The 17528-nt window shown below is 31.6% G+C and overlaps 1 protein-coding gene and 1 long non-coding RNA gene across 2 annotated transcripts in view; both read right to left on the reverse strand.

Moving 5' to 3' along the window:
* LOC139482485 (uncharacterized) overlaps positions 1-2746 on the reverse strand; it is a 250762-nt gene extending 248016 nt beyond the window's left edge. Inside the window, exon 1 of the long non-coding RNA XR_011654881.1 lies at positions 1734-2746. This is a non-coding gene — a long non-coding RNA (uncharacterized lncRNA). The remainder of the gene's footprint in view (positions 1-1733) is intronic.
* An 89-nt stretch (positions 2747-2835) lies between these two features.
* LOC139482478 (uncharacterized) overlaps positions 2836-17528 on the reverse strand; it is a 53743-nt gene continuing 39050 nt past the window's right edge. Inside the window, exons 8-15 of the mRNA XM_071266389.1 lie at positions 16764-17217; positions 11311-12083; positions 10634-10664; positions 9459-9730; positions 8625-8652; positions 6239-6565; positions 4774-5073; positions 2836-3433 (exon numbers count right to left, since the gene is read on the reverse strand). Coding sequence (XP_071122490.1) covers positions 3099-3433; positions 4774-5073; positions 6239-6565; positions 8625-8652; positions 9459-9730; positions 10634-10664; positions 11311-12083; positions 16764-17217 — 2520 coding nt within the window. The 3' untranslated portion in view covers positions 2836-3098. The remainder of the gene's footprint in view (positions 3434-4773; positions 5074-6238; positions 6566-8624; positions 8653-9458; positions 9731-10633; positions 10665-11310; positions 12084-16763; positions 17218-17528) is intronic.

Genomic DNA, 17528 nt, shown 5'->3' on the forward strand with positions numbered 1-17528 from the left:
TTAAAGACATGCATACAAAAATGACCATAGCACAATAACACAATGTGCGATGTTTTAGTACCGAGTCACACCAAAAGGATATTACCAAAACAGCCTAAGCATGATACATTAAAAGTAATTTACAAAACATCATAAACATGATACATTAAAAGTAATTTACAAAGACAGCATAAACATGATACATTAAAAGTAATTTACAAAGACAGCATAAACATGATACATTAAAAGTAATTTACAAAGACAGCATAAACATGATACATTAAAAGTAATTTACAAAGACAGCATAAACATGATACATTAAAAGTAATTTACAAAGACAGCATAAACATGATACATTAAAAGTAATTTACAAAGACAGCATAAACATGATACATTAAAAGTAATTTACAAAGACAGCATAAACATGATACATTAAAAGTAATTTACAAAGACAGCATAAACATGATACATTAAAAGTAATTTACAAAGACAGCATAAACATGATACATTAAAAGTAATTTACAAAGACAGCATAAACATGATACATTAAAAGTAATTTACAAAGACAGCATAAGCATGATACATTAAAAGTAATTTACAAAGACAGCATAAACATGATACATTAAAAGTAATTTACAAAGACAGCATAAACATGATACATTAAAAGTAATTTACAAAGACAGCATAAACATGATACATTAAAAGTAATTTACAAAGACAGCATAAGCATGATACATTAAAAGTAATTTACAAAGACAGCATAAACATGATACATTAAAAGTAATTTACAAAGACAAATAAAAGAAAACTATAGCACATAACTAGGATGATAAACAACATCAGTAACTAAAATCTATACTCCAAGACCACCATGTATTATTTGTGAAGTTGATAAGGAATATGTATCAAGAAGGTCTTGGTATCTTAAAATTTATTTTAGCAAAAGACTCATTAATCAATGACAATCGAAAAAAATGTGTAAAGGAAAATCAAGTAGGATGTTGTATAGCATTGCGCTACAACACAAACAAACAACACATAGTGCAGATAGCATGACTTGGTAGATGCCCTACATTTGATCGGGTGTAGGTCCATAAATGTTTGTTTGACATTTAATATATTCTCAAAACACTTTCAAATATTTGATTATATTACATATGGTGTAGACTTCTCCTGTTTTCATTGGATATTACGATCACGTGCTACAAAGGTTGTTTTATAAATCTGTTTCTATTTTAAATTGTATTGATGGTGTTCAAAATTACTATACGTTAAGATGTCACACATAACAACAATGCAAGAAGCACAACTGCAGATAAAAAGAAAATTTATAAGTTTGTCAGAGAAAAACATCTATGGTATGATGTTAAATGCTAACGCTAAAATATATATTCAATCAATTCAATTGAAATATATATTGTCATATAAACTCTGAACAGTAAATTGGTGACAGATAGTATAAACATACACAAAATACATTTAACAAACAAAACTATAAAAGCATAAAAAGAAGAATACAAAAATGCTAACGCACGAAGCTGTGAAGTTGTTGGAAGACTATTTATATTTTCACTGGCATGTTAACAATCTTTAAACAAACATCTAAAAATACACAGGAAAAACATTTGAGTCCATTTTCATAATACATTATTTAAATATGTGATACATTAAAAATTCGGTTTGATGGGTTCATTGAACAAAACAGAGGCAAATACAAAAAAAAGTTGTGAAATACCATGTTATGTAGAAACAACTATATTTACATAATAAGAGCATGTCATTGCATTTTTGTTCAAAACTATATTTATGAAGAGCCATTTTTATTTACAAATGTACAAAAAAAAGTAGCTGTCTGATAAACTCCACTTACAACAAGCTACTGTCAAAAATTCATAAACACTTTAAAGACACGAAAACAGTCTCTTAATTAGTTATTTCATATGTACATATTTTATAATTCATTAGACTTACAATTTAGACCTACATGTACATTCACTATTAAGGTAACATTTACCATCTTATGAGATAAACATAAAAAGCTATGACTGAAATTAGATTTGTAATAACCTAAATACAGCTATCACTAGTATATTGTATCAAGCTATGACATTACCTAGCACTTAACTTTCATATGGTCTGTGATTTAAATGTAACATAAACCTCATCAGTGACACAAAAACAGAGTAAATGATGACTTGTCATTCAAGGTTAAAATATCCAAAAGAGGGACTAAACATACCAGAGGGACAGTCAAACTCATAAATCTAAAATAGACTGACAACGCCATGGCTAAAAATGAAGAGGACAAACAGACAAACAATAGTACACATGACACAAAATAGAAAAATAAAGAATAAACACGAACCCCACCAAAAACTAGGGGTGATCCCAGGTGCTCCAGGAGGGAGATTCTATACTCCCATACAGGAGATTTCCCGAATTTCGCCATTTGAGCGGGAGTTTCCTGATCAGAACGGGAGGGTTGGCAGGTATGAATATAAATATAAATATATATTGCACAGCCAAATGTTTTGACCTTTGAAAAAATAGTAGTGTATATGAACTTTACAAATACTAGTTTCCAACAATCATGTCAAATTACATTAAAATTATTTTCTTGAACAGAATATGTCATGACTGCTTCATAATTATCATATCTGTTTAGGAACGAACACTCGAAAGGGGATTCGTGTTTAGGAATGAACACTCGTAAAAGGGATTGGTATATATTTTAGCTTTTTGACACTAAACCATGAAATATGTTTAATATAAATGAAGGCAACAGCAGTGTACTATTGTTTAAAAGTCATACATCGATTTAGATAAAATTGGTCTGATTTACGAAATAGAACTAAGGGATACACATCAAGTATAAGAGGAAAACAACAGAACAACAGAAACACTGGACTGCAACAAAAACGAACTCCAACATACATAATATAATATCAAAAATGTCACTAGTATATTGTGATCCATTTTAGTATAATAGATGGTTTAAGCGACCAAATCATTGAAAATTGGATCGACTACACCTCCTACTTATAATTGTTTACAGGTGTTTGTCTTAGATGTCTTTACCATGTTGTGTACAATTTTTTTTCTGAAAGAATATATTCATCCTATTTCAAGCATTTACGGAGGGTTGCCATATCTCTGCTTGTTATGTCAGTCTTTTCTATTTGATCTGCTAGATCTGCATAAACTGAATCTTTTCGTAAGGCTTTGATAAATTCATTAAAGCCCTGTTCAGTTTTACGCAACATTATGTCCATTACATTCCTGTTCTTTTCCTGGGTGGTTTTACCAGATTCTATCTTTTCCCATTCATCAACTGACACTACCTCTCTTGATATTAGATGATCTACTATATCCTCATGTTGTATACCAGTGATAACCTTGAGGTAATTCTTTTGTAGACGAACTTTATACAATGGAACATTCCAGTCTGATAAGCCTACAAAATATCAAGAGTTTTGTTTTTAGTTTGAAGCTCAATAGTTGGTACTTTGGTACTGACCTGATTTAAAACAAACCTTTCTTAAATTTGTGTTTATAGATTTTAAAATTATGAAGGAACTAAGGTTTCAACTCAGTCAAAAAAATGTGGCCTTTAATGGATTTGGCTATTTTGAAGCTCCGTTTTAGGTACGTACCTCTTCTACTGTTTCGGTTTTATTCATCATTGTCTTTAATCTAATGTTTCATTAAACAGATATATGCCCATATTGAATGTAGTATTGATTGATCATACATTTCTTCAAATGACTTACATATACAGAATTGAGAAGCTGTTAAACATACATACTCCATATTTGTAGTTAATTGCCATTTTTTGTTATTCCTTTTTCTTTTACTTTGATTTTTTTTGTTGACAAAAACTAATGCCTTTGCATTATATATGTTCACGCTACTTTTCTGTAGTTGAATCTAAGAAGCGAAACTCATCTGAGATCATATTTGCCTGCTTACAGGTACTTAATGAACTGCGACGTCATTATAACTGTAGAAAAGAATCATCTTAATGTCTGAAATCATGATTACTCAATGTCAAAATGTCGAAGATCAAAGTTACACAAACTCAAGGTGAAATTCATCCTGAAAGACTCATCTTATATAGAAGTAAAAAAAAATGAAAACAACTTCATTCGTCCGAAAGCGCTTTTCTGGATTTACCTACGTCAGGAACGCTTAAAGCCAAAGGATGTATAAGTACAGAAACCGTTGAAGAGCTTTATAACAAAAATACCCTAAACAAATAACAAATTCATCTCAAGTCAACTTTGTCTGAGGGAGTTGAAACCTTAGTTTTTTTAATAATTTAAAAATTTATAGCCGGACAATTTTTGACAGTTTTGTCAAATCATGTCAGTACTTAAAGCCAAAGGATGTATAAGTACCGAAACCGTCGAAAAGCTTTATAACAAAAATATGAAGTACTGACTACTGAGTTGATGATACCCTCAGTAACCACAATTGGTATGCAAGAACAGTGGTATACTGATGATAAATTAAATATGACACAAATGACCTGCTAAATAGTCTTTAAAACCAAAACATTATATATAATTTGAATGAATATGTAACACGATTTAGAAATGATATGAAAATGCCTGTGCCAAGTCAGGAATATAACAGTTGTTGTCCATTCATTTCATGTTTTTCCTCATTCGATTGTACCATTTGAATAGGTTTTTTCGTTTTAAATTTTCCTAGGAGTTCAGAATTTTTGTGAGTTGACTTTTTTCAGTATAAAACCTTCTTTTCTTGTGTTGATATTAAACCCCTCAGACATACCTGCGGTTTCAGCAGATGTTGATGTTGTACTTGTATTCATTTCATCTAAATCACATTTCATATCGCTAGCGATATCTTCGTATCCATAGTTACGTAATCCATCAACAAACACACTGTAAGCAGGTTCTTTCCTTTTAATCACAATATCGAGCAATGCTCTGTTTTGATCGTCTTGTCGAGGATAATGTTCAATATCACGTCTGTCGTCTGCTGAGATCACCAGATGTGTCATCATATGGTCTAAAATTTGGCAGATTTGTATATCCTGTACGATTCTGTTTTCATTTTCTCTGATTCTATCTGTAAATGAAGAGATCTGTTTATTAACAAAACACAAATGTTGTAGATCATCAAGTAAACAAAACACATTCTTTCTTGTTTATATATCTTTCTGTTTTTCTGTTTTGCATTTTCATTTTTATTTTTATTGTTGTTTTTTTACTTTTTCTTGCAGCAAGTGTTTTCGAAGTGCGGTAGCAACAACGTCAGACAATGGCGATAGAGAAGATATGCTTAACCATATGGTGCGGTATAATAGACCAACGTTTTATATATTTTTCTAATTGTATGTAATTTCGTTCAAAAAACATAACATCAGGGGCATTGTGATATACTAGACAAAACTATTTTACAAATAGTGGTTTAGCACTGATTTTATATATTTCTGTTATCAATCTATGATATACATATTTCCTGTAGTAAATGCATAATATCTAATAGTGTTTTTTTTACTTAGATCGTTCATAAATATGTTTTGATATACAACAAGAAGATACATGCTCGGTGTGAGCGAAGTACCTTACTATGACCTATAATGGAAAGTAAAATCACAAAATACTGAACACCGAAGACAATTCAATCGTAAAGTACCTAATCAAATGGCAAACTAAAATCAAATGACAATACACATCAAACGAATGGACAGGCATTATCAAATGTAAAAAATGGCGGACTGAACCTGGTTTTATAGCGCTAAACCTCTCACTTGTATGACAGTCGATCAAATTCCGTTATATATATACATACATCGATCCGTGAACAAAACAGACATAATGAATAAAAGTCAAAATATGCGTACAGCAGTCATCACTGTGTTAAAATCTCCAAAACAAACAATCATTTACAAAAAAGGCAAAAGAGCATCTATCAAATTGATAAAACATATTCGTTGCTTTGTCTGACGTCAGAAAATGTTAACGTCACAGGAAGACTTTTTTGTTGTTCAAGGTTTATTCAAAACAATTATAAATTCACATTGGGAATGGTGGTATACAGGGTTAAAAAATCAAAAGTTATATTAGAATGGTTCACTATTACATATTGTGACTTGAATGGAGAGTTGTCTCATTACCTATAGCACTCATAATAACAGATGTCTACCCTGCTGTCTTTGATTTTCCATATAAGTGATGTTTTTGAAAGGCATTGTACGAACAGTGTGTTTTATTTGTTCATTAAGTGTTACCTGTAACCATTTCCACTGCTCTAAGTGTCTTGGGATCAACATCTTTCACAACTTCCTTTAAACACCTTGCTCCTTTACCAATATCTACAAGAACTTGCTCAAGTACCCGTATTGTAGGTTTCACTGTTCTGCCTTTCCTCCATGTAAACAACACTTCCTTATTCTGTGCTGTCAAATCACGCTCCCATTTCTCTTTAATGCTCTCTAAATCTTCTACAGACAGTCCAAGTTCTATTCCTAGTTGAAATACTATTTTGCCAACCAGTGGTGCTAATCTATCTAAAATTTCATCTGATGGAACACAGTCTAGAATATCGTCAGGAATATCTATACAGAAGAAAAAATAAAATATACCTATCAAAACTGATTAAACACTCAAATTTTAGTGATACTTTGAATGCTTTTTAAAACAACGGAATAATTGTTTATCCTCGAAAGATAAATGTGAATGAGAACTGACGGGTTAAACTTTACATTTATATTTCAAGCTGGTACTAACAATCAAATATGGTTTAAGGGTCATGACCGGCATTTAAGAGAGTATTACAGATTGATCGTTATTAGTGCAATTTCATTCCCTTGCTGGTTAAAATCGAAAATGAAATTTAGACAATTCACTCAGACAATCATCCAACATATTCATTTCAGAATACTATTATCAGGAAAAGAGGCTAACCACCAAAACTTTACATTTAACAATAAATCCTGAAAGTTATATAAGCATGAATATGAGGTCGGGGTCAGGAGAATCAAGCCAGATGGACATTTGTATTTTTGCAATAATTTTATACCTAGATATAGGTGACGTATTTCTAATAGTATCTCAAAAAAATGCCCGATCATAAAAAAGAGCGTTGGCGAATCAAATGAACCAAGAGCATGATTAGAATGAGGTTAAGTTCAGTCAGACATGTATACGTTATATTTATTACATGCACCAAATGTAGTTGACTTTTGAGATACGAACTTGACAATGTAAACAGAACCTGAATCATTGATTCATGAATTAAGGTTAATTTCAGGTGAATTTTGTCCAATCTAAAATATAAAGCTTAATCAATGTTAAAAGAATAGTTTAACGTCCCACATATCTCACATTCAGCAACTGTTGTCACTATTCTGACAAAATATGACATAAAAAACCCAACAGTATGCAGACCACAAAATAGAAAAATAAATAGTACGATTCATAAAATTCACCATTGCTTATTTTATGCATTTGTGTTAAAAAACGACGTAAGCTCTAAAGTTAGAAACATTTGCAATAAATGTTTTGCCCCTGTAAGTGTTATAGTTTTTTTCAATCTGCCAGTACAATGTATATTTAGAGTCATTAGTCAATGAACTGTTTTGAAACAGAGAAACTGTGAATGTTTTGCAGACAGATCCATTAAATGTATCCTTTTGTTAGGATTTTCTAGATTGGACATACATTTGACCAAAGTATCATGGACTAGTTATAATAGCAAATTTAGATGATCTCAGTTAATTTTCACAGGTAAAATATCTAAACATAAAAAAATTAAAACAAAAGTGTATGTTCTGTTTGGTGTCGACTTGGAACGTAGATTTTTAAGATGAGATTTAAAATGACAGATCGGCAAATGATGCAAACTGTTAACAATTGCATACATCGACTATATGAAAGAACACAGACATAAAAGTTACGGATATGAACTACAAAAAAGGCAGCTAATTATTGCCTCTCTAAATAAAAGTAACAGTAGCACACCTACACTCGAAAGTCAAAAATCGATTAAGAGAAAACAAAAACGGGTCACAAACCAAAATCTAGAAAGAAAAAAAACCACCAACTGCAATAGGAAACAACGAAACAACAGCAACATATAAAAGTTATAACAAATTAATTGGAATGAATTCAGGGAAGCAGTCAGAAGCAGAAATATTCATGGAAGAAAAATAGCATCTGTAAAAGAGGGAAGAAAGATACCAGAGGGAGAGTCAAACTCATAAATCAAAAATAAACTGACAACGCCATGTAAAGATAGTGTTTATATTTTAAAAAAAGTTCTTACTGTTTTATAATCAACAAACTTATCGAGTTCGAAAGAAGATTACCTGCTTATTAATTGAAGGTTTGTGCTTACTGTTTTTGTTTTATCAAACAAGATACATGCATCCAAATGATAAAGACGATAACATTATGATTGCTGGTCAATCCTAGAACATGCGAAGATTCCAAGTTGCATTATTACATGTATTATGTTAAAAGGAAAGATACATATTCTACCTTTAATCAGATAAATTACCAACATAACATGCTCCAGAACAGTAAAAACAAAACCTTTTATAAGTATACCATGTAAAGACCTTTAGATATCAAAGTATACCATGTAAAGACCTTTAGATATCAAAGTATACTTACTAGATTTTACTTGTTTTCTACAACGAACCTGCAATATATAAATATCATCACTTTATTTCAGGTTGATGAATTAAATCCTACATGCATGTTTTATGAAAATAAGTTATAACAAAAGTAAATGGTCCAGACCAGATGCAACATACATGTTCAATGCATGAGCTTCACAACGTTTAAGACACATTCAATACTAATGAAATTCCTATGTAAGTGATCTTTAAATTCTTCAATTGACCCCGTAGATTGAAATGAGTTTCACATGTACTAGTCGTTTTCAGCTATGAAAAAAGGATATAAAAACATTGAAATTGAAATAAAGGTAAACCATTTGGTTGATGGTTTTGATCCATAAAAATCATTTTTATACAGGAACATTGTAGCAACAATCAACTTTAAGTATATTTTTTTCAACTTGATATACGTTTTAGTAAATTTTAATCAAATATAATATGAGTCAAATTGGGGAACATAAATTTGTCAGCTAACGTCTTTCAAAAACTTAACCATATCGACCTTTCCTAGCATAATATAACATACTGAAAAATATGAAAACAACACGTTATCTAAATGTCAAGCGTCCGAAGGGATTTTCTGGGTCTATTTTCATGGCGAACACTCAAAGTAAAATATTTGAAATTCAAAGATTCATAAGAACCGAAAATTTAATAGCTATATAACCAAATAGAATCGAATAAAGTAGCCAAATTCATCTGTCTGGCCTGCGTTACGTATCTTGATCCCATTTATGTTGACCATGTTGTTAAAAACACACTATATGCAAAATATAACATAAAAAGATAAATACAATTGCAACAGTCCATTGCAGTAATTACTTACCACACATAGTTTATGTGTTGTTATTTCCATTTCTCTCAATCCCTTGTCCAAATCTGAGAAACTGATTTCATCATTCTCTTTCAAATGCATTAGTGTCAAAAACTTGACCAGCTGTATATTTCCTGGGTAATTGTATTCCATATCATCCCATACCATCTCTTCCATTCCAAGATGGAGAGCCAAATCGTGAAGCATGCGTGTCTCACAATTAACAGACAGACGAAGCAACTCTATGTTACTTGGAATCTGAGATAATGCATCTTCACTCAAACCTAAACATGATTTAAAAAACATAAACTTTGTGAAGATAGAATGTTAGTATACTGATATATGAGGAGATAACTATTCAACATCAACAGTTATACGGTACACAATATTAGCAACAAATGCAGTGACCATATTCTAATTTCTGAGAAACTATGTTCACAAAATACACCTAAATATATTAATTTAAATTTTGCACATACTTTATGTTTTGACAGCAACCGTAGACAATTAACTGATAAAACATCTAGGATATACTTTTAATAGTAATTTACAACAATTAATCTTGTAAATCATATTGAAAGATACTAATACATGCACCTTCGGTAATTGTAATTGTAATATAAAGGAGAAGGTTTAGTGCCATTAAAACATTAAATCCCACTGCAATTGGTTGCACCTGTCCTAAGTCAGGAATCTGATGTTCAGTAGTTGTTGTTTGTTGATGTGGTTCATAAGTGTTTCTCATATCTCTTTTTTTTATATAGATTAGACTGTTGTTTTTTCCCGTTTGAATGGTTTTACACTTCTAGTAATTTTGGGGCCCTTTATAGCTTGTTGTTGGGTGTGAGCCAAGGCTCCGTGTTGAAGACCATACCTTGACCTATAATGGTTTACTGTTATTAATTGTGACTTGGATGGAGAGTTGTCTCATTGGAACTCATACCACATGTAACTATATATATATTTGGTAATTGTAAACGCAGATGGTAAAAATCCATTACTCTTCCACAGATGTTCCAACCTGATATATATTTGAAATATAATTATGTTGAAAACAACTATCAGCACTAAGGCATGTCAGTAGCATGGTTTATGACATGAGATATGAAATAGGATATTTTCATAATTTAAATGTTAACTCTGGTCAATAATTGATGCAAGTGCAGAGAGATACATAATACATTTACCTGGACAACTAGCATCACACTGCTTTTGTTCCTGTAAAATAGAAAATAACTCTACATTTCAAGTGTTTGCACAATACCATGTAGGCAACCTACTTGCTTATTGGTCCACAGCAAATATTTCATTTTGTAAAATGTGTGAAATTAATGACAAGGCACACATGATAAACAAAAATACAATATTGTCAAATGCTAAAAGTTACCACAAGCAATGTCAGGTAAATATTACAAATATCAATCTGCTACTCTACTTTACACTGAAAATGGTTTAAATAAAGAGATGTAATAGCAACATTAGCATCAGTTTGACCCTCTGTCATTCGTCCTGTGCTGTTTAGTTACTATCATACCAACATCAACAAGTTTGTACAAATATAAATTTGTCTCTGAATGTATGAACATTTTTAGATAACAACTTTAAGAGCTTGACATGTCACATATATTTTGCTAATTGTTGAAAGCCTTACGGTGCCATATAGTTGCTGAATTCTACGTCATTTTGGTTTATAGTGGTGAGTTGTCGCATTGACACTCATAAAGCATATCTTATTTCTTATAAAGAGTTGAAAGTTTGAATGTCTAACATTTGAATGCAAATTCTGAAATAAGGGAGCTTAACGACATATGCACAGGCTTAGAAATTAAATTATAAATTGCACTCAGTAAAAGTGAATACATACCCTTTTCTTGTTCCAGATACTCCAGCTATTTTTGATGTTTTCACCGTGTTCACAAATACATTCCTCAGTGTCTGAAGCCATCTTGTTTTCCGAAATGAAACAGTTTAATTTCGAGCAGGAATACTCGGTGTGGAAGGGTAACTTGCTGCTGGCTTTACAATGGATGGAAGACTGATAAAATTCGGAAATTCTCTCTAAAGTAACAAACAAACAATCCCGAACACCAGTGGCTATATCAGGTATTATCAAACCCTTTGAGCGCTTGTGGACTAGGTGCAATACGATCTTATTTCCTTCTACACAGACAACAATATCATGCTCTTTATCAAATGATAACCCGATAAACCCAGAAAACATAAGTTTCCTTCCATGGTATTGCTTCAATGTCCACATACTGAAACATGCGCATATGAGACGATTTGGTAAAGCTGGAGGTATAATGGTTCCTTTGAAAACAAAGGCCAAACTGAGAGTCCTTTCTGGCGTACATTCTTGTGTCAAGTAATCTGTCTCATTTCTTTGTGTTAGCATACAGGGTACAAAGAAGTTTTCTATTTGTAGGCGACTTCCGGTTTTTGTATCATATCTACGCTGTTCAGATACGATATCTAGGTGTATCAGCATATCAAATATGTACTCTTTAAATGGTAAAATCTGACGGAATTCTTCTTGCTCCCAAATCTGGTAGAGGTCTACTTTTTGTATCATTCCATTTTCAGACATCTTTTTGAAGGTTTTCCTTGTTCTATCTTCTTTTGGCCAGAATTCTACATCTATGTTATGAAAATAAACAAATGTTATCTTAAGACATGAAATATAAGTCAAGCATATTGATAAGGCTCACCTAGAGCAGCACAGGAAAACAAACTAGTCTTGTTAATTGAATTAAATGTCCTATTGCAAAACAAATTTTTATTCCTCATTATGTATTCAAATCATTTGAGTATAAAAAATGAATATTTTTCATTTGGAAAAATATTACCACAAACAATTTTGAACCCAGTGTCTCACCTACTTTTGCTGTTAATCGCAGGCCCAACACAAATGAGGAAAACAATTAATATAATATTCCTCTCGAAACTATCTTTTTATTATTAGAAGCTTCTGTCCATGTTTGATAAAATTCCAGTATAGTTTTAATAAATGTTTTAAAAACTTTAACTGCAGACTATGTTATGTTAACTGTTAGAAAAACTAAGTCCATTTACAAGTAAAATACAGAAAAACAAGAATAAAATTTTAACAAAATTTTTTGCTAGCTACTATCTTTGGATAATAAACAAGCTTCTGTCAAAGTTTGGTGTAAGTATAAATCCAGGATAATGTCAGATAGTTATTAACATTTTAAAAACTTTAACCATAGAGTGAATATATTTTTTTTGTGGCAGAAAAACTAAGTTCATTTGTAAAAAAATAAAACTTCTGAATACTATGTAATGATCATAAACAAAAAGTAAAATCACAAAAAATACTAAACTTAGAAGAAAAGCAATTTGGAAAGTCCATAATCACATGGCAAAATCAAACAATAAAACACATTAAAAACAAAAGTTTTGTAGAAATCTAGGACAGTTGAAATTTTTGTGTGGACGTAGCACGCGTCTGGTGTATACAAATATTTTTTAACCTGTTACCTTTGGATGGCTATTATTTGTTTGTTTCTCTGTCCTTTATTTTTTCCCATTTATCTGCTTATTTATTGTAACCCTGTCATGTAATGTTGTCATTTTAATGTTATAATTAACACTGCCATTAAAGCGGGAGGCTTGGCATTCCACAAAACCAGATTCAACCCACCATTTCTTCATAAAATGCCCTATACCAATTCAGGAAAATGGCCATTGTTACATTATAATTCGTTTATGTGTGTGTTACGTTTCGGTGGTGTGTCTCTGTTGTGTCGTTGTTCTCTTATATTTGATACGTTTTCCTCTGTTTTAGTTTGTAACCGTATTTGTTTTTTTTCTCTATCAATTTATGAATTTTGAACAGCGGTATACTACTGTTGCCTTTATTTAAGAAAGTTCTCGAAAATTCCAAAAACGTTTACCACAGGAGAAATATTTGTGGAGGACGACCAAGACAACGGAATGTAGGATCACTATCTCTCGCTTATTCGACAAAAGTCCAAGGCTCAACAAAAAGGCATGCACATGTATTCAATAATGTGTGAACTGCGTTTTGTACGAGCAACATAAATGACAATGATGGAATGTGGTTTGAATGTATCGTTCAATCAAAACTGCTCCTTTTCGTGATGGAAAATTGAATTTATTTAGTGATGAAGTCCCTAACCACCTTTTTGCATTTTTCTGAATGATTTTGTTGGGTTTAACAATCATTGGTATACTGTAAGTGACTGTTTATTTGAAGGCAGATAGTCATTATTAATTCTGATTGATTTTGTTGGGTTTAATAATCATTGGTATACTGTAAGTGACTGTTTATTTAAAGGCAGATAGTCGTTATTAATTCTGATTGATTTTGTTGGGTTTAACAATCATTGGTATACTGTAAGTGACTGTTTATTTGAAGGCAGATAGTCATTATTTAACCAATATATGATTGTTTTTTTTATTAAATTTCAACTTTCGTAAATATTCAATATATTGGGTAGAAAACAATCGTATATCAATGATGCAAGTGATTACCATTATGACAATAACCTTAATATATTACGCCAAGTTTCACTTCAGAGTTACAAAAGATGATATTTAGCAGTAACTCATGATGACACTTTGTCAGTCAATTGTTGTCTTTGATCTTAATGTTATGTTCATTTTTTTAGTTGTTTTTTGGGGTAAAGTTGATTACTTCAAGTATACTAGTATTCTAGTGGAAACTTTTTTTTTTAAGAGTTTGACAGTTGATCTAAATAAGACATTCCATTCGTTTTGGAAAAGTTTTAGTTTTATTTCACAGAAATTGTATGTGATAGTTTAACAGCCGATCACTGGATTAATCGCAGGCAGGGTAATTCTAATAGATAAATAGGATATTAACTTTAAAAGCAGTGATACTGTTGGCTTTTTTCAAAACTACCTCTACCCTTTTTTATTGGGAAAATATGCATCGTTTTCATCAAATTGGGAAATTTAAAATAAACCATGAATATGACTGAAACTTCAATTTATAGACCCATTTCCAAGAGTCAAACCCTGCTTTAAAATAAGACCCTGTGATGATACATAAATAGACCCTCAAATGTGCACATATAGTCATTTTAGGCAAGAAAATTGTTTAAATGAGTGTTTTTCAGTTTGAATTCATGCACAATTACTACTGAGACCGCACTGTTTGGGAAAAAAGTTGTCTTTTTGGGAATAATTTTAAGCCATTTTTTTCAAAATTGGGATTCTTCTCCAGGGGGAAAAGCCTTTATTCTCCACTAATTTAAGGCAAACAATATGACTGCCTTTACCAGGAATTTATGTTCCATTGTTAAGGTTTAGATTTCTGGATGAGATTTCTTTCCCCCAATACAACTAGAAAGTGAGTAGAGTTACATTTTTGACATTGGCAAACAATACTCCCTTAGGTGTAAGAATTGCAGTATGAATATAACAACGACATATTGTATTGGTACTAATAATCTAAAACAGGGTAGGAATACTTGCATTCTAAATGTTTGGTGAAGCATTGTTTTAATGAATTTCAAATTAATAAATTATGTATTTCTATACTTATACCTAAATATTTTAGCATATTTATTATCTGTTTCAGTTTAAGCTAACGAAACTTTTTTTTCTTCAAAATTTGCAATTGTGTTTTTACAAATCGAACGTTAAAACAGATTTCTTTTTTCAAAATGTTTACCAACAGAATAAAACAAATGTGTGCACTTCAAAAATATTAACGCTGTGAGGAAAAAAGTATAAATGTTTTTAAAGCTCTGACAAACCAACAAGAACATTCGTATAGGGCACTGTTCAATTGTTCCAAGTGCTTTTAAAAATTGCTGATCAACAATATTAATTTTGGACATTTTTTTTTGACATTGGCAAACAATACTCCCTTAGGTGTAAGAGTTCCGGTATAAATATAACAACGACATATTGTCTCAAAACATAATTGTGTTGGTACTAATAATTTAAAACAGGGTAGGAATACTTGCATTCTAAAAGTTTGGTTAAGCATTAACAGAATAAAACAAATGTGTGCACTTCAAAAATATTAACGCTGTGAGGAAAAAAGTATAAAATACATGTTTTTAAACATGCTAAAGCTCTGACAAACCAACAAGAAGATTCGTATAGGGCACCATTCAATTGTCCCAATTGCTTTTAAAAATGGCTGATCAACAATATTTGGCAGGGTCCTACTAAAAAGCGCCCGGGAGCTCCTGAGAGCGCCCGGGAATAGAAAAAGCGCCCGGGGAAAAGAAAAAGCGCTCGGAGAAGGAAAATTAGCGCCTGGAGAAGAAAATTATAATATAATAATATTTTATAACAATATTTTTTTTCCTGAAAAAAATATTCATTGCTTGTTTTTTCCTTAATATAAATGGGGATATGTACAATGCTACATCTAAAGTGACTGTGTTGTTGCACTTTTACATTTTGATTTCAAAATGGTATATAAATAAATATAAATAAGAGTATTTACAAGAATCATGAACGATATTGTCCTCGATTAAAACGTATATTTTGTTATTTAAAAATAATCAGTGACCGAGGTGTTATATTTTCGCAACTGCATGCATGGTGAACACTTTTTTATGCAGATACTGATACAGATTTATTATATCTTTTTATATATATACTTCATGAATATAAAACTTCAACTGTTTCAATGGATTTGCTTATCAGGGTTTTAATGCTAAGTTTTAAATTTAAACCAAACTCCTGCTCTTTGTCCCCTTGTTTTAACTACGGTACATGTATAGTACTGCTTTATTTGCTGATTTATTATGTGTAACTCTTTTAATTTTGTTTAAATTAATATTTTTCAGTGAAATTTAAGTTGTTTTTTACATTTTTCATTTTGATATCGTTTTTGAAAAACATGTCTTTTGATGTCTTATATTTAATAAATCTTCCGCATAAACTGTGATCCAGTATTGTCTGTCTCTCGAAACAGTATTCATATATTATTGTTAAAATTGAAAATTCATACTTGTTTTTGTGCTTTATTACAAATGTCTATTATCTGAATTTGCAAAATACTTGTCTAAAATAAAAAAATAAAAACAATGTTCATAACTTATTTCATCCACACAAAATTGTCTCGTGCCAATAAAATATTTTTTATATTTTCCCCGGGCGCCTTTTCTTTTCCCCGGGCGCCTTTTCTTTTCCCCGGGCGCCTTTTCTTTTCCCCAGGCGCTATATTTTCTTCCCTGGGCGCTTTTTCTTTTCCCCGGGCGCTCCCGGGCGCATTTTAGTAGGACCCATTTGGCATATTGTTTTTTTAACCAGCAATAGCATCACTACTCAATGAAAATATATACACACCTGTAATGAAAGATCTCATAACTTCCACCATCAGAAGGGGACTTATGATAACATTATCTCTCAGCTGTGGTGTGTCAAAATAAACAATCTTCCCAAGAGAGTGTTGATAATGAAGGAAATCAGTCAGCTGCTCAGGAGACAGGACAGACACCTCGCTGATGGCATTTAATTCTTCAACTTCAACCAATGACATAATTTGTTTTCCTTCTGCTACTAATTCGGCGATCTCGAGCTCTAGTGGTACACATGCATTAGGCATTCTCTCTCCCCAACATGGGTGGCTGAATGTTAGCTCTGTGATTGTTTTCTTTAGAACTTCTATTTCTGGGTCACCTTGATCTTTGGCATTGACAAATATTAGAGGCTTAAGGACCAGATGATGTTGTCCCTCGTGGTCTTTAAACAACTCCTCAATTCCACTGTAAAGTTCTTCACGTCGTGCATCAACATTCTCCTATTAAAATATTAAGAGTTGCCATGTAAATACATATAAATGAGGCTTAAAGAGCATGTATCGCACACCATGATTCATGTGCATCTTCAATGATGGAATAATCCAACTAGACTATCATTAGATTTATCGAAATTTAGATAAAGGTTAAATTTCTTTAGAATACTTACATTCTCAGAGTTTTGTTAATCATTGATTTAATAAATTTTCAATTAAGAAATTATGTAGTTCTATAGTTGTATGCTGGGTCGAAGCCTCTGCTGATGGACTGTTAGTTCCCGAGGGTATCACCAGCCCAGTAGCCAGTAAATCAG

Source organism: Mytilus edulis, chromosome 7 (genome assembly GCF_963676685.1).
Source record: "Mytilus edulis chromosome 7, xbMytEdul2.2, whole genome shotgun sequence".
Lineage (NCBI taxonomy): Eukaryota > Metazoa > Mollusca > Bivalvia > Mytilida > Mytilidae > Mytilus > Mytilus edulis.